Source organism: Hirundo rustica, chromosome 5, assembly GCF_015227805.2.
Source record: "Hirundo rustica isolate bHirRus1 chromosome 5, bHirRus1.pri.v3, whole genome shotgun sequence".
Classification (NCBI taxonomy): domain Eukaryota; kingdom Metazoa; phylum Chordata; class Aves; order Passeriformes; family Hirundinidae; genus Hirundo; species Hirundo rustica.
Genome location: NC_053454.1, coordinates 25,595,703 through 25,617,485, shown reverse-complemented (window position 1 = coordinate 25,617,485; position 21,783 = coordinate 25,595,703). Strand labels below are relative to the sequence as shown.

At 38.1% G+C, this 21,783-nt stretch overlaps 2 protein-coding genes across 3 annotated transcripts in view; one reads left to right on the top strand and one right to left on the bottom strand.

The window, feature by feature from the left end:
• Positions 1-20,339, top strand: part of CORIN (corin, serine peptidase) — a 128,946-nt gene extending 108,607 nt beyond the window's left edge. The window contains exons 17-22 of the mRNA XM_040063914.1: positions 9,578-9,700; positions 12,568-12,617; positions 14,078-14,252; positions 17,326-17,597; positions 19,117-19,250; positions 19,717-20,339. Of these exons, the coding sequence (XP_039919848.1) occupies positions 9,578-9,700; positions 12,568-12,617; positions 14,078-14,252; positions 17,326-17,597; positions 19,117-19,250; positions 19,717-19,899 (937 nt within the window). The 3' untranslated portion in view covers positions 19,900-20,339. The remainder of the gene's footprint in view (positions 1-9,577; positions 9,701-12,567; positions 12,618-14,077; positions 14,253-17,325; positions 17,598-19,116; positions 19,251-19,716) is intronic.
• Positions 14,247-21,783, bottom strand: part of ATP10D (ATPase phospholipid transporting 10D (putative)) — a 51,509-nt gene continuing 43,972 nt past the window's right edge. For both annotated transcript variants that reach the window (XM_040063910.2, XM_040063912.2), the window contains exon 25: positions 14,247-14,390. In XM_040063910.2, coding sequence (XP_039919844.1) covers positions 14,363-14,390 — 28 coding nt within the window. In that variant the 3' untranslated portion in view covers positions 14,247-14,362. The remainder of the gene's footprint in view (positions 14,391-21,783) is intronic.

The following is a 21,783-nucleotide window of genomic DNA, read 5'->3' as shown; positions in this document are numbered from 1 at the left end:
CTACTTCTTCAGTCCTATTTCAATATTATTAGTTCTTTCACTTCTCATCTAACTGACTTCATGCAGTGTCTGTTCCATGTACCTTCTGGTTTTTTCTTTCTTCTTTCTCTCAAGGAAGAATTGTGCTTAAAAAGTTCTGTGTTGCTAAGAAAGGGTTATATCTGCTTGGGCTTGCAAAGGCCACGTGCACGTGCCGAGCTGCAGGGCTGAAGAAAAAATACAAAGCTGTGCTGATAAAGGAAGCTGGTAAAGGTCCTTTTTTCCACCCCTCGGTCTCATTTCAGTCAGTCCCGCTCAGAGTTGTTATGGAGCTGCAGGCTTGCTCTCTCCGCTGCCAGCGGTGATTAAGCTGGGCCATGTTTTGGCCCCTTCTGCCGTGGTCTGAGCCCAGGGCCCCGCGCTGCCGAGCTGCAGCTGCCCCTCTCCCCTGCCCGCAAGCAAGGGAAAGGGGCTCAGCCAGCCCAGGCCTTCCCTGTGCGGGCAGCGGCCCCCAGACCCCGGCCAGGCCCGGCCCGGCCGTCCAGAGAGGCAGCAGAGCCCGACCCGAGGCCGCCCGCCACCCACGATGTTACCTCATTGCTGATCTTAAATCGAGAGAGCCGGCGGTCAGCAGCAGATTAGTTTTAAATGTTCCTTCCAAAGTCGCACTGACACTTCTCATTACTTCTCATTACTTCTCATTACTTAGCTGCCAATATCCCAGCCTGCTGTTTGATAGGTCCTTGTCCTCCCCCCCCACCAACCCACGCTACGGTTAAGGCAGGGAAAAACATTTTACATTTCTCTATATCTAGAAAACAAAATTGTGCCAACCCATGATACATGTACATATGTAGTTTAAAATATAATTATTTGGATAAGGCTTTTTTTGAAGAAATTCCAACCTTATAATTCCTGACAAATTGTGACAATTTCTTCAAATAGTCATTAAGCGTGTTCTTAGTCCCCTCATTTAACACTTTTTAGTTCCATGATTGGATATTTTCTTTTTTTTTTTAAATAAAATTATGATTCTTATTCATAATTTTATTATCTCAAACAGCCTTGGCGCTGTATGAATGTGCTTCTGGGTAATTGGCCATAGGTGGCCATGCTGGACCTCCAGAGGTCCCTTCCAAGCCCAGCCATTCTGTGATTGACTAAAAGAAAGATACATGAATACTATGGAAGAAGGAAATGTTCTTATTCTAGTGATTGGTCACAAATTCTTTTTCAAACTCTTTTATTCTGTAACTTGTACATTATAAACCTACTGCCCCCTTTTTTCTTTCTTTTTTTAACCAGGGGCTTCTAGATTCAAATTTGCTCCATTTAACACTAAACAGATATTAAATATCTCTTCACTGAAAATTTATTGTGAAATATGCAAGTTGAAGTGTTTTGGTGGGTTTTTTTTTGTTTGTTTTTGTTTTTTGTTTTGTTTTGTTTTGTTTTGCTTTTTTTTTTTTTTTTTTTTTAAACTTATATATTGAAATTAAATAGTGTAGATTTAGACTAGACATCAGGAATAAATTTTTCACAATGAGGATGGTGAAACACTGATAGACACCCCATTCCTGGAAATATTCAAGGTCTGGTTGGGTGGGAATCTGAGCAACATATTCCATAATTTAATGGCATGATTTAAGACCTTGAGGGGGTCAAGGACTGCAAGAAGCACAGCATCTTTTATCAGCAAGCTTTCAGGCAAATAGGTCTTCCTTCAGTTTTGCTCTTTCTGCTGTGTAATTCAGGAAAGTCTTATTTGACCTCCACGCTCAGTTGAGGAGTTACTCTCCTCAGCTTTTACCAAGCATCCTAATGAAAGACGTCCTCTGCATATAAACCCTGAATCATTAAACAGACTGGTGTCCTTGAAAAGGTAATCTTAGCTCATGAAATGATGTCAGCGTTAGCTTTAGATATAAAAAGTAAGCTCAAAAATTTAAAAATGCCTATGAGACCAAGGCTCTCAAATTCTGTTAGAGATGAGAAAAGAAGAAATTAGTAATAAAAGAATAAATATGTTACATGTCTTGAAAAAACAAACATAAATTACACTATGGGAAGATTTCTTAGTGATTAATATTTCTGTAAAGGATGATGTTGAACAAAGAAACAAGTGAATTTTGTCCAAATTCAGTGAAGAGTTTCATAACAGGGGGAAAAGGTTTAAAAATCAAGTTATTTTTTTCAAAATTTTGAAACTAAACAACTAAAATTTTGTTTCATACCATTTTTCTCTGAAATGCATCCTTCATATTTTTAAAATGAAAAGCTAATTGACTTTAAATGAAGGACTTTACACTTAATCTGAAGTTGAATTAATATTTCCAGCTAAGAAAATCTAGATTTTATTTGGAGCTTTAACTTTAGATGCTCCCAATTTGTCTTTTTTTAAGTTTAGCCACAAGATGATACTCTATGGAACCTATAATTTACAGACTCAGATAACAGTCAGCCAGCCATCCGCTCAACCCTGCACAGCTGCTTGCTCACTCCTCCTGCTGGGAGGGGGAAGACAGAAGAGTAGAAGTAGGAAGGCTCATGGGCTGAGATAAAGAGATTTTAATAGGTAAATCAAAAGCCATGCACACAAACACAGCAGAACAAGGAATTCATTCACCATTTCCAATGGGCAGGCAGGTGTTAAGCCGTCTCCAGGAAAATGGAGTCCTCCACCTGTGGTGATCACTTGGGAAGACAAATGTCATCACTCCAAAGATCTCCCCCCAGCTTCCTTCTCCTTCCTCCCACTTTGCATACTGAACATGAAGCCGTGTGATGTGAAATGTCCCTTTGGAGACGTGGGGTCAGCTGTCCTGGCTGCGGCCCCTCCTGAACCCCTGTGCACCCCCAGCCCCATCGCTGCTTGAGTGGGGTGAGAAGCAGAAAAGGCTCTGGGTAAGCCCTGCTCAGCAAGAATGAAATCAGCCCTCTATTATCAACGCTGTTTTCAGCACAAATCTGAAACACAACCCCATACTAACTGTCGAGAAAGTGAACTCTATCCCAGCCAAAACCAGCATGCAAAGCAAGCATAAAGCAAGTGATTTTTTTTTTCCCCAGTATAATTATGAGTTAACTCGTTCTTCATAGGTTTGACTAGTTTATCAGCTAGGAGATAGGACTGAGAGATTTTGAAACCTGAAAATATCACAGTGATTACCAACTTTCTGCCAAAAAAAATTTTAAGAATAATTTAATTATACGTGTTTATTTTTTCTATCAATGCAGCGAATATTTTAATTTCTATGTTATATATTTCAAAGTGTTTTCACTTTAAAATTTCAGATAGCGCTGATTTTAATGCTGTTAAAATCAAGGTTTTGATCTTTTACTCCATATTCTATGGCACAGCTGTGGCTTTAGAGAGCTTCTCAAGACCAAGAAACATTTTATGTAGAGATATACATATGTATAGACAGAAAACAGATGTTGTTCCAGCTCTGAAATAGGCCTAATTTGTTTTAAATTAGTGCCCATATGTGTGTAATCCATTGCCTTCTGGCCTAACTCAAGGCTTCCTTTCTCAAACCTGCTGTCACATGAGGCCTACATGAATGGAATTATAGAAACTAAACTGAAGCGTGTCACTGTTTCTTGGAAGCAAGAAGTAATCCAGTTTATGAATTATATTTTATTTTTAAACTTGCAATTTAATACATTTGAAGGAGTTTTTTTCAAGTGGAATAGGGAGTATAAGGTATTGAAAACATTGCTGTACGGAAGTATCCCAAATGTGTTACAAACAGAATGATGAACTTCATAACCTAAAATTAGTCCCTGCCTTCAAGTTTGTTTTCTTTGTTTCTTGTTTGGTATGCAAGTCATAATGCTTATTTTTCACTGTAAACTTTGACTTCTGTGCACAGTGATCAGCAGGTAGCAGACTAGAATGCTTTGAAAACTTTTTATTAACTAATTCCATTGTACAGCTTATCTAATGAAACATTACTTTTCCCACTGAGAGCACATTTATAATGTGGAACACAGACTGGGTTCTCTTTTTCTCTCTTAATTCTAAAAATTCCTCTCTTAAATACATGTAACATCCAAAGCTTGAAATTAAATTTATTAAAGGAACATTCTAATTCTTAAGTTGACATTAAAAAATTTGTAAAATTTAGAAATTCTTACTCGAGTTTTGTAAGTGCTACTGCAAATTGAAATGTTTTGCCTGATTTTACAATAACCAATTTTATAGATTATGAATTTTTTTAATTGCCTTAGATTAAAGGAAAGTTTTAGATTAAAGGAATTAAGATATGTTAAAATTTTATATGCCCTCTGATATTCATTATATCTAGCAGACATCCTTCTGTGAAAGAGCAAGACTAACTTGGCTAAGGCACAAGCTGTAGGGTGATCTGAAATGGAAAGTGAAATTCTAGAGAGAGTGAACATGTAGCTCAAACCTACAAGTACTGGTGTAGAACCATAAGTGTCCAGAGAAAGAATGAGAAAAGCCAGGAATATTACACAGGGGAAAAAACAAAACAAAACAAACAAACAAACAAACAAAACAAATAAACAAAACCCCACCAAACTCCCCCCCCAAAAAAACAGCAAGAAAAACCCCAAAACAAAACCACAAAGAAACCATAGTAAATCATATTATGTTACTAAGATAGCAAAGACTTAAGAAAGAGGGTTAGAGTAAGAAATCAATGGGTAATACTTGGCTCTTCAAAGAGCTAGTTTTGTTGAAATAATCTAAGAGCATTTAATCTTTATGGCTCTAATGGGTTTCCATTATGGTTAACAGTAGTAGTAGCCATAGATTTGAGAAGTTGTAGAGAATGGAGGAAACTGGTATGTCATCTTTCATTAAAAAGGATAAAAGAATGAGATGTGAAGATTTACCAACTACTTACTTGCCTTGCCTACTAGCCTTGAATTACCGACACATTACAGAAGTATAGGGTCTTAATGACAGACAGGATGTATTTATCAGTAACAAATCATGTCAGAATCCCTTAATTTATTCCTTGAAATACCAGAGACACTGGGTGGGGAAAAAATGTAGATGTGATATATTTTTAACTTTCACACTATGTGAAATGACTTTTGAAATAAGTAAAGAACTATGAAATAATATGGGAATGTTGATGATTCATTGTCAGACCATAAAGATGTATTGGGGGGCGTTAGATGCTTGCCAATGTGTCTGGAAGGATAAAATGGCGTTGTGAGTCATTCAGATGATAGAATGGAGAGCAGGCTTGATAAATTCTCATTCAGCATCAAGCTGGGAGGATCTGAAAGCATTTTGGAGGAGAGGATTAGAATTTAAAAATTTTTGACAGGCTGGTGGAATGGCCTGAATTAACCGAGAATATTTATGTCTAATCACTTTGTGGTCTCCAGTTTGTGTTAGATTTGGACTAAATGAGAATTGCTCAGCAGAACTGACCAGAGACCTAGAAAGCATAGTCTGTGAAGAAAGGTTGGAAACTCTGCTTGGTCAGTCAGGGGGAAGGAGCTGTAGGAGCCTTGAAATATGTAGAAGGTTAGGAATAAACTCTCCATTTCCAATGAAAAAAAGGCAGAGTATTGAGCTTAAATGACAAGTAGGAAAATTTAGAATAAATATTATTTTAAAAAATTGCTTGAATATATTGACTGGAAATGCTGAGGATTCTTCATCATTAAAGTTATGTACAAACAGGGGGCACAAAAATCTGCCAGAAAGAATTTAGATATGGTTTTGAATTAGTGGAATGGATCAGATGGCCTCAAGATTCCTTTCAGCTGAATTTCTGATAGTTAACTTTTTAGTGAAAGAAAGTCTCATGGAAGAATTTTTCCTTAGGTCCAAATCCCATTTCATTATTGAAAGCAGTGCAGAGGACCTAATAAAAATCTCTGTGAAAGTCACACTTGTCTTATACCACTAAACTTGGTATTTTTATCACTTCAAATATAGAGGAGGAAAAAAGTCATAAAACATTGGTGTTTGTCATGCATCTGTTGTAAACTTTTTTTTTTTTTTAATATGGAACTTTCCACAGTCTTGGAGAACCCCATAGGCTGAGAATACAGGGACCCCCAAATTTCCTCACTGAGTGTTATGTTTGAGCAGTTTGAGCTCAGAGGCCTAGTGCAACTCTTCTGGTTATAAAGATTTACTACAGATATTAGTTGAGAAAATTAAAATTTAATGATCTGCTTAGACTTTTAGAACCAACTGGGTTTTAAAATAATACTTGAATATGCAAATAATTTCATCCTAATAGCACTATGAGATGTTATAAAGTCATGTGGTACAGGAATTATAATTTATTTTGAAAGTCTGGTGGGGGATCTGATCAAAAAAATAACCACTCAAAAGGTGTGTATTATTGTTTCCATGGTATGAATATCTTAAGTTTGTAGATATCAATAGACTTCCTGAAGTAATGTGGGTATTTCAGATATCTACATACAGATATTGGTTGGACTTGATAATCTCAAAGCTATTTCCAACCTAATTATTTCTGTGATTCTATGCTTCAGTGACTGTTCTGTAATGTTAAAATATGCTCTGCTGTGTGAAAAATCTGTTCTAGTAACTGCTTTCTTTGAGATTCAGCTCTTCATCACAGGCTCTGGTCACTACAGTGTTTGTCCCGTGCAAAAGAATCATGAAATCCTCACTGTAACAGGCATCTGGAGAACACCTAGTCCTTCTCCCTGCTCTACTGCTTCTAGTGCTCTACTGTTCCACTTGTTTAGCCAAGTATTGAAAACTTTGATGGGTAGGACTTTCTGTTCCAGGGCTGCTTCACCTCCCTAATGAAAAAGTATTTCCTTTTCATGGGCTGTGAGTCTCCAAAGCTGTAGGTCTAGGCAATTTCCCCATATTTTACCATGCAGCACTATTGAGAAAAAAATTGTTTCAGTCATATTTTAACTCCTCTTCAAGTAGTTTCAGGTTGCTATTAAATTGTCCCTTAGCTTCCTCTTCACAAGAGTAAGCAAGTTTAGTACCTTCAACCCCTCCTCATAAGCCAGTGCCGGAGGCCCCTCAAAAATTTGAAAGCCATTTGCATGATCCTTTCCAGTTTTTAAATATCATCTTAAACTGATGTACCTCAAAACTGCACACTGTCTTCCAGTATGTATGGTTTCAATCAACAAATACAGTTTCAATTTTGCTTTTTGCCAGTACAGGTAATAATTAAAAGCACTAACTTAAAATCTATGCCAAGTTTATGTGTGAAGTGGTTGTGGTATATTCAAACCAAAGGGGAAAACAGAAAACTACAGGAGGTGAAAGAATTTTCTGAAAACATTTCATAAAAATAGTCTTTATTTGCTTGGCCTGGAATCTTGAAAGATATTGCAATTTCAGCAGGCCACTAAACTAAAAAAAACCGGCAGGAGAGCTATTTTTGAACTTGAAGATGTAGCTTGATGTCTAGAAGTAATTAGCAATATAACCTTGTTGTCTTAGGAACTCAGAAGAAAATGTGTGCTACAGCTCCAAGAGGGACCTGCTGCCTGCTGTGTTTCTGGAGCACAGGATGGGGCTGGCTAAAAGGAGTACTCATTGCTCCACCTCCCTCCTTTTCTCTGGGTCATTTACCTGGTGTAATGTGTACTCCTGGTCCAGCAGCCCCTCTGGAAGTCTCACACTTAGAAACTCTCACCAGCCTGAATCTTTACTCCTAAGGTTTTTAGCTCATGTTCTCTCATTCTCTAGCAATTCCGAGAATGCTCTGGTCTCTACACAAATGCTAACCATTGTCTCCAGCTTTCTTCATCTAGAAATGGGGCTCTTTGTTCCCCTCCATTCTGGCTATTTCTCATTAAATAGGTGAAAGGAGACAAGTGGTGGCTCTTGCCTATCTAAAAGAAAATCTTTTATAAGCAGCATCAAGGGGCAACATAAATATAGAAGGCATTCTAAAGATATAAATTAAGGTATCCTGGTTTCAAGCGTTTTATATCAAGCTGTGACCACCAAAGAAGAAAGGTATAGGTATGATCTTACCTTTGCTAAGTAAAATAACTATAAAATTTCATGCAGGTGTAAGTGTTTTGTAGATTGTTACCTTGTTTTAGAAGTACATTATTTACTTAATCCTGATTGTAGCATCACAGTAATCTCTAATGCAGAACAGTTTCATCAAAACAATCTGGAATTTGGTTTAATATAGATTTGGATTCATTAAGTGGCATGGTATTTGCACCTTTTTGCACATTTTCAAGTTACATATTTTATAGATTAGACACTGTTTACAAGTTCATAAAATATTGCTGTACACAGTTACGAAATGGTGAACATCACTGTTCAGAGAAGACCATAAGGCATTGTCATCGTAAGAAAAGGTTTGCATATGTTTGGTAGGAAAAAGGGGGGAAATATGGAAGAGAGGAGGTCTTTATGTGCATGCTGGAAGCAGGCACTGAGAAAGAAAATGCTTTTTACAGCAAATGTATGCCTGCACATTCTGGTTAGTAGATCATGGAATGATATTTGCTTAATATGCCAAGAGAAGGTTCTGAAAAGTAAGTCATGTTTTAGGCAGGGTCCAGGGCTGTTACCTCAAACTTTGGGTTATTCTGCCAGCTGTGTTGAAAATATTTCCATATGGTTACGCTGACAACTTTAACATAAAACAGATTTTTTTAATCTCTTTTAGTTTATATAATCAAGTGGGTATAGAATGTTGGTGTTTTATAAAGATTTTTTTAAAAAGAAATATAGTCAGTATTGAGAATTGGACTTAAAGACAAACTAATATCCTGGTTGGCATTACCAGGTACTATCATGAGTGATTGGGTTCAGAGGCCAATTTAAGGACACACCACAGTTTTTCTGAAATTCTCTCATTCTCTTTTCCATGAATTAAGATTTAGAATTTGGCCCTTGACCAGGATTGATGGCCAACCATGAATGGTTCTGTTTTGGAAAGCTGCATAACAAGTCATTTAGAAATGCTCTAATTTTTTTCCATTTGGCAGTCAAGGCTTAATAAAATAGCCGTTTCTTGAGTCTATCAGGCAATTACTAGACTGAGGAAGTGGATATATGAAAATATCTCCTGGTGAACCATTCTAACCCTGATATACTTTGTTAGGTTGCTGCAAAAGAATGGGTTTAACGTTGTCACCAGTCATTTGTTCTGTTTCTCAAAGCAGGCAGCTTGGATTTAAGAGATACTCTCAAATCTTATGAACAAGACCTAGCCTGCTCTTTACTGTTAAATTTTAATAGATTTCCAATGACAGGAATGCAAGAAGATAGTTAGATATTTTTTCTGTTACCTCTTTTACATATGAAGGTTTTTTTGGTTTTTTTTTTCATTTTGGGAGGCCAAGAAACTGTTGAAACAATATCAATGTGTGCATTTCCGTAAATGCCACCAGAAGGTTCTTGCTGTTCCTGATTCCAATTCAGCTTCATGTTGGAAAATACAATGTGACAGTCATATGTTGGCTGGCCCGGCTTCTTGGGGTGATTTCATTCTCCTGACTGTGTATCTGCCACTCGTGGCTTTGCCATATCATTCAGACTTGTATCTTTGGAGTAAACAGATATGTTAGGGCCTCTTCATAGCTGTAACACAGAAACCTACCAGAAGGTCTAAATGTCTTTCATTTGTTTCAGAGGACCGTCCAAAACAGAAATTGTAATAGAGAATGAGCAAATGCAGGACCAAAAATGGCTGAATCTGCACTCAGACTGGAAGAATAAAAATGCATCCACTTTACACGCACTTCTAGTAAATGGGTAAGTAACAGGTAAAAAAAGACCTATTTCAGTGCTGTGAGTGGTCACTTAGCAGTGCAGGATGGCGAACTCTTCGGTAAGCTCTTTTTATCTATGGTATCAGTGTATAGATCCCAGCACATACTCATGTAAGTTGTTAAGATACAGTGTACAATTATTTTAGTGTCTACAACCACTGCAGTCTCTTTTGAGACCATTTTGTGAATCCTCAGGGGCCCTTTCTGGTAGAATAACAGCATTTGAGTGATACAGAGGTGATGCCCTTGAAGCACCTGGACCAAACAGCTTCATTAAATCTCTGCTGAGCAAGAAAGTCCAGCAAGTACTATACAGAAATATCTGCAGTAATATCTTACCATCCTCTTCAGCCTGTGTAGTCTGGACTCATTAATTTGGAGCAACCACAGCTTCTTCAGTAGAGGCTATACACACTTACAGTAGGTTTCCTTAGCTCTGGCTTCAAATGATGGTATATTCCATTTAATTAACCCAACTCCACAGGGTTCAGTTACTAATGAGAAGCCAGAATCTCATGGTTGAGACATTCAAAATGTGACTTTGAAGAGCCAGTGAACGAGAAATCCAGGGCAAAACTGGGAGAGCCACCCAATCCCTGTTGGCAACCGCATTGTTCAGAAAGCAGATTCATGGTTTCCATATTGTCTTTGAAATGATCAGGAGCTTTCAGAACATCCTTCTTCCATAGAAAATCCTTCTGTTTTGCAAGAAAAGATTGTCTTGAGTAACTGCAGAGATACAATATATGTGAAGACAAAAATCTGAGGAAGAAGCCTACTTTTCTTTTGCTTGGTTCCATTATTTTCTAAACTCAAAGTTTTCCTTAAAAAAGATTGTGCCTGTCAAGGACCTAATTTTGCTATCTTACATCTCAATTTTGTACCTTTTTTGTTTTACATTAGAATTTTCCCCATTCCTTTTAGTTTATAGTTCTTCATCTAGAAGGGCCTTTACTGAACGGTGCCTGATACTTGAAAGTTGTCTTTTAACTCTTTGATTTTCCTTTCTCACTGTCTTTTTTCCCTCTAGCCTAACGGTATCTAAATGCTTTTCTCCAGAGTAATACAAGAATGGGTTGTGATCCAGAATGTGAATACAACCTTGAGTTGTGACCAGATGCAAAGGCAGATCCACAATCATATTCTGTTCAGTCACTAAAGTGCAAAGCAGAAATTTCAAGGTACTTTTTGACATTTTTGAAAGAGGTCTTCTAGGAAACATATGAAATAATGGATCTGGAGCCTCTGAGTTACAAATTCTAGTCACAAAAGGTTTAGTTTTGCTCAAAGTGCAAGTTAAAGGAGGGAAAACACCAGGAATGAGGATTATTGTTAAATCTATTCCACAAATGCAAGTTACGTATAGGAAACAGATGTTCCATTCCCCCTGAATTCAGAAAATGGATAACAAGAAGTGAGAAGCTAAGGGGGAAGGATGCATGAAGGGTGAGGCTGTTTTTGGTTTGGCTGCATCAGGCATCCAGTCCAGATGACTGGGAATTGCTCCTGAGCCCTGCAGTCTAGGTGTTCATCTGGATCAACTGCAGCATTGTATATGTCTGTGGTGTGGAGTATGTTGTACGTTTAAGGGAGTTGCCAGGCTTCTGGACTAATGGAAACTTGGCCAAGAACTAACAAATACATCATTAAATCATAAAGTTTTGATAGGAGGGAATGGCACAGTAAAGGCAGTGCACACATAAAAGCTTGAAGTTTTCTCTTTAGAGCTGGCTGTATGGTAAGTCAAAGAAACAACTGTAAAACATGAGCATGGCTGGTCTCAGTTATATTCTGTATACTTTCTTTGCCTGTCAAAATTGTGCACAAAATTTTATTTTCCTGAAATTGTTTGCCTATCTCTACTTTTTCTAGAATAATAATTTCATGAGGTGGGTTTTCAGGAGGAGAAATAGGCTGATTTTCACAGTGAATGAGGTATATGCAATGTAAGGGACAAAGGTTTGGTTAAATTCCAGATTCAAGGTAATCTGATGGGCTGGCTGACTGTTGTTTTGCCCACATTATTATCTATGACTTAACATGAAATGCAGCCTCTTTTTAGGTGGTTGCAGTTTTAGAGATACTACCTGCCTGCTGGGATTAAAGTCTGCAAAGAATCAACTGGCAAAGAAATGACCTGCGTATGCAGTCCAACGTAGCTCTGCACCTGACTCAGAAAAGCATGTACAGACCAGGAATGAAAAGGTTGTTGAAATAAAAAGGCAGTCAGCTAGTTGGGCAACAGTGCTTGCTGACATAACTCTGATTTCTCCTCCCTTGACAAAAAAAAAAAAAAAAAAAAACCAACAAAAAACTCATCAATTCTTCCCTCTCTTATCTGAAAATTTTCAACAGAAATTTTAAGTTTTTGTTGTTCTAATACCTGCTTATGCAGACTTCCTGGATTCTTTTAAAATAGCCAAACTCTTAGGGCATGAAAGATCATCTGTTATCAAAGGCATTTCAAAGAAAAACCTGTCCTTTGACTGTAAGGAGGAGGAGACTGGCAATCTGTGCTTTCAGGTGCTGTAAATAAGAGCTAGACAGACTGTACATCCCAGCTGACCTCATAGCTGGATCCATGCCCAGGGAGCAAGGTAGTCTGAAAAATATGCAACACCTACTCATGAAATGTATTGTTAAGCTGAACTAATATTTTGAATTATCTTCAGGCACATGCTGGAAACCATGGATGATCTGGCATAGGAAGCTCCTTGGGCTTCTTCTTACAGTTTGAGGGAATTTTTAACAGCTGGATTGCAGCAATGAATACAATACCTGTGCTGATTTTCAAATTACCAAAATTAATCAATTAATGTGATTCCCACCATGTTCTGTTTCAATATTTAGACAGACGTGTCAAAGCAGAAGCAAAGTGGCTCTCTTTTGCACCAAAGAAGGTAAGAGAGAAGTGCTTATAAAATAGCTGTTTTTCAAAATGTGTTAAATCACTTTAAAAAATGCAGATGTTTCCTGTGGATTCATTCTGAAATTTTTACTAGACCTCTGCAACATCCAGTTTTGCACTGGGTTTATTTTTCTCTACTCAGTTTCATCAACTTTCCTTATATTTTGACTAGGATGCTGTGTGTTAAGGTAGCCCGTTCCTGATACCACGAAAGGAATTTTGTTGGCAGTTAGGTTTCAAAAAGTAATTTGATAAAACTTCCTGCTGAAAATATCCTTAACTAGCAGAGTGGTAAGCAGACTATCTGCCTGGGAGTTGAAGCTGTGATCTGTTTGTTAAGTTCAAGGGGACAGAAGAACCTGAAGTAGAAAGTTATGGACCAAGTCTGTTGGCACAGCAGTTGTGCAATTTTAAGTGGTTTGAAAACGCAGAAATTCTTCATCTGTGATGAAACCATGTTCTACAGACAAGGAGAGCTTTGCTGAGGTACACTCGAACTATGAAGTAGCTTGAGTCAGGGAAAAGGAATTACAAAGACAGGAGTTAAATGTGGGAAACTAATCAAAACATTTGCTACTCGTCAGAGAAAGGAAAAAGCTCAAAGGAGCTTTCTAAAATCTTGTCGAAGGCCTTTTGTTCTGACATATGTTGCTTACTCTATGAAGTTAAATGAACACAGTAAGAATTATAAGGTACAAATAACCATTGCTGCACTTTATTTCTTCAGCACTAAATTCCCAGATACATGCAATGGCAGCATATCCTCCCTTGGGATGCTAGTTGCAGAACCTGGTGGTTTTCTTTTGTTCTCTAAATTAGACTGAGTATAAGCAGGATAAATAACAAGCCTGGCATCTTTCAAATCCAGAAAATAAGGTGAAACAAAAGGATTATTTTTGAGTAGTAACTGGCAGATGGTAATCCGGTGTAATTTCTCATGGAAGTGCCTTGTAAAGTGTAATGGACAAGGTACTGGAATGTCTTCAGATGTTTAAATAATCTCCCTTAGAAATTTCTGCAGGCAAAGTGACTTTTTTACTGTGTAGCTGAGTAAACAGCATGCAGTTAACCTCACACCTGGCTTAAGAAAAACCTTATTATTGCTGAGCAGATTTTCCAGAAGCAATTCTTCTGGATAATACAAAGTAGGCCAAACATGTTGCTAGCTATAAGGAAAAGCACATCAGGAAACCTCCTGAATGAAAGAAAGTCAGTATTCCAAACTTGGCTCGGTTAATATTTCGGGCCGATCCAGGCAAATTAATAAGCAGAGAGCAAATCCTTTGAATACAAAGGAATGCAAAAAGTATCTCAGCATTTGATAATGCTGCGTGGTCAGCGATTGCCTCATTGACAGCATCGTTCAGGCTAATTTCGCCTGTTCCCAGCCTTCTGTGCCCAGCCTTGCCGCAGCCTGCGGTGCCGACTAACGCGCTGCTGCTGTTCCCCCAGACTGCGGCCGCCGTCCCGCCGCCCGCATGAGCAAGAGGATCCTGGGTGGCAGGACCAGCCGGCCGGGCCGCTGGCCTTGGCAGTGCTCCCTGCAGAGCGAGCCCAGCGGACACATCTGCGGCTGCGTTCTCATCGCCAAGAGATGGGTCCTGACAGTGGCCCACTGCTTCGAAGGGTGAGAGGCCGCAGACGTTCTACTGCTCGTATAAGCTTGCACGTGTGAATGACCAAGCCCTTCCCCTCTAGCAAACACGCGGGGCGTAGGTGAAGACCTTTGCAGAATGGTCAATGACGGAGACCTGGTTTTAGGAGACTGAAAAAGAAAGTAAAAACCAGCATCAGCTTAGGTTTTCACATGTTTTAATATTCGTTGCTGGCATCTGTATTGACGAAAGCTAAATGAAGATGCCCTGACTTTCAGCAGGAAACAGGAAAAGGAAGAAGACCAAAGCACTAATTTTGTAGCTGTCATGTGACTGCCATGGGTTTAAAAAACATCCTCTGTACCAGCATTGAAAAGACCTTGAAAAAAAATGCTGTGGCCACTGGTAAAAAGAAAAACTGAGTATTTACTCACAAATGACATATTGAAGTCACTGCCTTTTCTTTTTATACACTCCACTCTTTAATTAAGACTGCACTCATTAACAAGTCAGTATTAACAACTGAGTGCCTCCTGGTATCAGAGGTCATGATGGAGGGACAGGAGTGCAAAGGATGTTTCCATGTCTTGGCAATTGTTTTGATCATTGCCAGCTTTTTGGTGCTAACCAATATTTCTTTTTGATGAACCACAGATTTCAGAGGGAGGTTTATTACCTCATTTATTTTGTCTTGCACCAAAGTTTTTTAATCGGGCCTCTAAAGAAAATTTAAACAAGTGTTTTCTGCTGTAGTTATCAAGTACTTGTCTGGCATATGGTTGCTTAATCCTGCTTTAAACTGGTGCTTGGTCATTGGAAATTATTTTACACTTCACTAAACACTTTCCTTGTGTTTAAACCAACAAAAATTCTATGTTAAGCAATATTCTCTTGAACTGATATTTCTATATAATATTAGTCATTCCCTTTTTCAGTAAAAATTTACATTTTGTCTTTTTATTTCTGAAAAACTGAGTTCTTTGGTGCTTGTCCTTCTAAACTAACAGTGTGCTAAACCTGTATAATACAAACAAGATTGCTGTATTTTATCTGACTTTCGGTCCTTTGCAGAAGGAATAACCCTTCTTTCTCCATCTATTTTTAAATACACTGCTGGAATATTTCCTATTCTTTGGAAGAACACTTTCTGGTGATCTAAAATAAAGCATGGGAAAGAGGTTGATCCTTCAGCAATATTGGACTGCTATTGAATTTCCTAGATAAGATTCCTCTCATTACTGAAAGATAAGCAAAGCAGCTGTCACATAAAGTAAAAACTCTCCCAGTTTTGCCAAATGCAGAAAAAGTGCCACTACATTTTGGAGCTGTTCATTTACCCCTATAAAGTAAAGCTGCATAATATCATGTGAGCTCAGATTATAACTCGTTAAAAGTTTCTTTCACATTTCTATTCTGAATACCTTAAAGTCCTAAGATATTCTGGTCTAATAATTGATTGAGAAGTTATATGAACTTTTTTCTCTTCTGCCTTTTTGAAAAGTTTGGGGGGGAAATGTACCCAGAAGACTGAAATATTGAAATTCTTAATTTGTAAGAAGAATTTTTTTTGTAAGCTTAATATATCATCAGCAAGACCATTCTTGATGTCACAAATTACTTTTTTGATATAAAGGTTTTTAAAAATTTCCCAAATCAACCAGATAAGACAACAATATGAAGAGATTTTAAAGTGCTCTGGTTCTTTGTACAAAATGCTCCATTTTGTGAAACTCCTGTGGAGTTTGGAATACAAAAAATGAGTGCCATGTAAAAATAATACAAATAGTCATGAATACTTGTAGGAAGCATAAATAGAAAGAGCTGCATTAAACATTTTGTCGTTTGTGAGTTTTCTTATTATACTCCCCAGAGTTTTGTCAAGATCATTTTGAAATGCATTAAATTAAAGCATCCAAACATTTAATTTTTTTTTTTTTTTTAATGTGTAGGACAATGCATTCTGGCTGTTTATTTCTCTAGGCAGTGCTGTTTAACAATGGTCATAAACACATTAGTGTGTGAATATTCTAAGCACTTAATTTCTGTAAGTTTATGAACAGCTCACTAATTGATCATGATGCTAAAATGATCATTATAGTCTGAAATGCCAGAATTTTCATGCAACTCAAGATAAATGTAGTCTTGATTCTAGCAACTGAATCTCCTTACAAATTACAGGAATCACAATCCTGTTGAACACTATGAAGAAGCTGAAATTTTGCATGCCTTTACTTACACTTTGAATAAGCTTCAGTCCTGTCAAAGGTGCTTAGTTACATGGAGTTGTCTTTCAACAGTTGAGAAAAATGGTGACTTCTTTGAGAGCTTTTAGCATAACAGAATAATTAGAAACCACAAAGAACCTGCAACTCATCCAGTGACCAGTTAGGATCAGGAGATTATAGCTTTGAAGCCTTTCATAAAATCTAGACTTTTCTGATGTGTCTTAACAGACAATAGTTCAGTGTACCCCCTGCACCATATGTATCATTGCTTTCTGGGCTTGTATGTTAACCAAAAGAGACTCAAAAAAATTTAAGAGTCAAAGTAACTTTTGATCTTAGGCATAGAAAGTATACTTGACACAGACTGAATGCTGAATGAATAAGGGACTTTTCCCATGGCTATGAAAAAATATTTAATTTGCACAATAGAATTGTTTCTTTGAGACTACTTGTGGATTTCAGCGAGACTTAACTGCTGTCAGCAGCAGACTACTGAACAATATTCTCACCACAGTGGAAACTGTATGTGCCCACCACTGAGCATGTGAGCAACTAATGCTGGGAAGGATCCAAGGGATGACTTTGACAGCCTTTAATTCAGCAACTAATACGTAGTTACATATTTTCTGATGGAGTGAGCTTTAATGTGTTTGATTACAAGCAGGAGGGAGATGGAAAGCATTGACTTCTGTGGCTCAGGTCTTTGCTGTAAGGAATAATGCATAAATATTTGTTTTCTTCTTGTAGTATATGTATGCTTTGCAAAGTGCAGTGTGCAAAAAAAAGGAGAAAAAAACACCTTGGGTATTTTAGCTTAAAAGAAAGACCTTGACTGAAATGTCACTCTTTTTTTTTTTTTTTCTCCCCCCCCTCCCCAAAGGAGAGAAAATGCAGCTGTCTGGAAAGTAGTGCTTGGGATTAGCAATCTCGATCATCCATCAAGTTTCATGCAGACTCGACTAGTGAGGACCATCATCCTCCATCCACGCTACAACAGAGCAGTTGTAGACTATGATATCAGCATTGTGGAACTAGATGAGGATATCAACGAGACAAGCTATGTAAGACCTGTCTGCTTGCCCAGCAAGGACCAGTTGGTTCAGCCAGACACCTACTGCTACATCACAGGCTGGGGACACATGGGCAACAAAAGTAAGATGAATATTTATTTCTGTGACTTCTGAAAAACATGTGAAGCTTCTACAGAGCTAATCAAAACAGTGATACCATTACAAACTTTTACCTATTTATGCTATTACTGAATCTTAGTAAATACTAGGGAAGTGTAGCTGCTCTTGAAGGGATCAAGCTGTGACTATAGCATAGCTTTTTCAAGCAGCAGCCTCAGTTTATGCTCCTTAATACCTCTTTAGATACTGGCTTGATTTTTAAAAATTTTGACGATCTGGAGACTTCTATCAAGAAAGTGCCCCACATTAGTTATGATTTTACTTGTCTAAGTTACATTCAGAATGGTATTGCAAAGGTATCACATCATCAGTGCAAGGGAAACACTCTTAGTGAAAGCTGGAGGCACTGGAAGCACTGGCATACAGGCTGGAGGAACGTTTTGTACTTGTGACACAATTTATTCCATAATCACAAATGTTCCTTTTGTATCTCTGAGCAGAACATTAATGTTTACTTGTTTTGAGGCTGCCAGAATCCTTGACAAGAATTGTTGTCTTATGTAAATCTTTGTTCAGGCAAAATGATTCTGCAAGGAATAGTATGCAAATTAGCCTGGCCCCAACACTTTTAGTGCACCAGCCATTTTGCTTCTTCCTTTGCTGTTATTACAGTAATTAGTAGGGGTGTCTCGTCTGTACGCTGGGTAAAGAAATCTTCCTTTCCGTATGGCTTCAGTGGAACTTCAGTTGTAGTGGTCAGGTTAGATGTGGTAAAAATTAAATTGCACACATGAAAGGTAAGCTGTTTACTAGCATCTCTACCCATCTAAAAATATTTCTATATGATGTCAGGAAAAAAAGTCCAACAGAATGTTTTTGCAGCACTGGTAAATGGAAAATAGTTTTTTGTTCTCTAATGTGGTCAGTGTTGATTTTAAAGATTTTATGTTAGAAAGCATCAAAACCCACTGTGGCTACACAGCATTTAGTACTGCATATCCTAGGTTGAAGAAGTTTGATTAGAATTTGAGCTCAGTCTGTTGCTTAGACAAGGAAGAAGTCTTCTATTATCTCTTGAACATATTACAGTAATTCCATTAATTTCAATTTCTGATTTCCTGGTTCCTTACATTCTTTAAGACAAATTTACCCAAGCATAACTAAAATGGCTGTGATTATCATGAAGTTTTACCATGACAAACACCAAGAAACAGGGAGTTCCTGCCCTGGAACAGTGAATCAAACCTGTTGCCCATCTCTCTCACATTACTATTTTCCAGGCACTAGTGTCCCCATCTTAAAAGTCACAAACTGCACCACATCAAGGTGCAAGTACTCAATAAACAGCAAATGTCACAGAAGTCCCCGTGTGCTTAGTCTTTCTCCAGAATGCAACACATGGTGCTCCTTACATTTAATACATATAGAGAGATCAAGATTTATAATGTATCCCAATGGAAATGTTTGTCATACCTCATGAAGTCATAATAGGTAAGTATTTGTGAATTTGTGTATAGTAAACACTTAATTCTGTTTTTCAGTGCCTTTCAAGCTTCAAGAAGGAGAGGTTCGCATAATTTCCTTAGAACAATGCCAGTCATATTTTGACATGAAAATTATCACCAGCAGGATGCTGTGTGCTGGCTATGAATCTGGCACTGTGGACTCTTGCATGGTAGGCTTCTCTCTAAGGAGAAACAGAAAGTTCCAACAAACAAAATTGCTTTTAGAAATCAAAGTACTGTGATGTTAATTAGGTGTAGCATACTTCTATCTATTCTAGGAATGACAACTGACTATTTACATACTTTAACCCAACTTTTGTTTTTACTATTATTATTAATATTGGTGTAAACAACTTATCTTTGTGATAATGAAATGCTGCTAGAAGATTCTATGGTTTATCTGTATTGGTTAAATTTTTAATTTGTATGAGCCTTTTGCAGGTAAATTTTTTGTACAAAATGTAATGGGTAATAAATACTGGTAAATGCTGTGTGTGGCTACACAGTTCATCAGAGCAGCGATTTTTACTGCTGAGTTATTTGCTGAAGGCAAATGGCTGTAGGAACCGTGATACAGCTTTAACCACAAGTGCTGGCCCCGTGTATAACACACTGTTTTTAACTTTCCTCTTGCAGGGTGACAGTGGAGGACCACTTGTGTGCGAGCACACTGCTGGGCGCTGGACTTTGTTTGGTTTAACATCTTGGGGCTCTGTCTGCTTTTCCAAGGTTTTGGGACCTGGAGTTTACAGTAACGTGTCACATTTTATTGAGTGGATTGAAAGACAAATATACATCCACACCTTTCTGCTAAACTAACTCCAGATGGTAAGAATTGTGCTGACAGACAAAAGAAAAAAGGAATCAGCCCTTCACCACTGAAGGTTTTGCAGTCCAGAAACTCTGTGAAAAGGAGTTTCAAGGTCTGTCTGTTCCTGTTATGGAGCTATGGAATATGCATTGTATGTTACCGGTAAATTCTCTGCTCATGAATATACTTTGTGGTAGAATTACTAATCCTTTTGACTTTTCTTTTAACTGTGTTGTGGTGCTATTCCAAACACTGCAAAAAGCTTAAAAGAAAAGAATCAACCACTTTCTGCCTTTCAGCTATTAAAACTAAGCAGTAGCACAGACTAGAAAAACTTTTTAAAATAACCTATTTTAATACTATTCAGTTAGTAGCACATGCATTTTCACTCACTTCTTGTGATGAGGAAGGAACTTTGTGCATTCATATGGCACTGCAGGACATACATTCACAAGGACAGCTCTCAGCAGAGCCGTACTACATGCTGGAGGGTCTGGAAGAGATTGATGGATTTGTACATCTGTATGGCACAGGACACATCAAAGCACACATGCAGGTCTCCAAAGGTGTGTAGCCATATGCTCCTGGCGTGCCTGAGCTAATGCATTTTGTCCCTCCGGGTGGTTAATTTGCATGGGCATAACCCTGTACTGTCCTGATTCCACAGCTTCTGTTCCAAGAGCCAGCTTGGGCAGCTCTTTGGGGTGATGGAGGAAGCAGTAGGCCAACAGATCCGTAACTACCAGTGGAGGCACTGGAGATCAAAATTTCATTGTTCAGACTCTTTGGACAGCCTCTAGCACCTAATCTTCTGTAGCTTCCAAAATCTTAATGTATCCAGGAAACACCCATGTCTCAGCAGCACTACACTGATCAATGCATTTACCAAACCTGTGCCCCACAGGCTTTCCTCCCCACTTTGTATCATGTGTTCAGCATACAAAGCTTGCACTGACCATCTCCAGTCCTCTAAAAACAGAAGAGGGTTGGCAATACCACTGCAACAGTTTCCCCTCCTAGAGTCAGCTCGTTTAGACATCTTGTGAGAGATGGAAAATAGAGATTTGAAATGCAAAAGATGCAGCGTGGGTCCTGTCCCAAATATTGGGAAGACAGTTAATTTTTTATAGGTCTCTACTTTGCATTTAAAGTTTAATTTTGACTAGCAATATAAAACATATGGGAAAAATAAAAAAAAGCAGAAAGAAAATGAGTGATAGAAGGCTTGGGATTCCAGCTTCCGCTCTAGTGAATATTAGAAATATGAGAAGCAAAGTACAACAGCTTCACCAGCAAAGGCTCAAGGAGCTCAGCTCAGGTGCTTGGTAGTGTAGTGCTCTGTGCAATAGTAAGACACTAAGAGTTAACTTCAAGAGAGTCTGGTTGGAAAAGATTATGATGAAGCTTCACACCCTTTTATGGTGCTAGAGGCAAAGTGTATCCTATCAACTGCTGTAGATGATGACCTGCACAGCTATCAGCTTTTAGGAGGCCAGAATAGGATGAGTCAGGAATCTGAGGATTACAGGATAAAATCCACTGGGGAACAATGCATTTAAAATCTGAGTTTTCAGTGCTGTGCCTACTCCCCTGTGAATCCAGCCTAAGGCACATAATAACCCTCTCTGCTACCTCTGGCATGGCCCCACAACAGCATGGCAGGGCTTTGTCAATAGCATGACTGCTGCATGGGGAAACATGCATTAAAAGACCTAACACATGGACATTTCAGGTACTATTAACCATGTTGCAACCCATCTACATAGATCTATTGCTTTCATGAAGGTTTATCTCTTATCTCTTATGTCTGTATCTTCTCATTAAACATCGCTAACATTAGAACGTTAGTCACACTAGACTGTAGACATGAATATTAATAAATACTCAATATT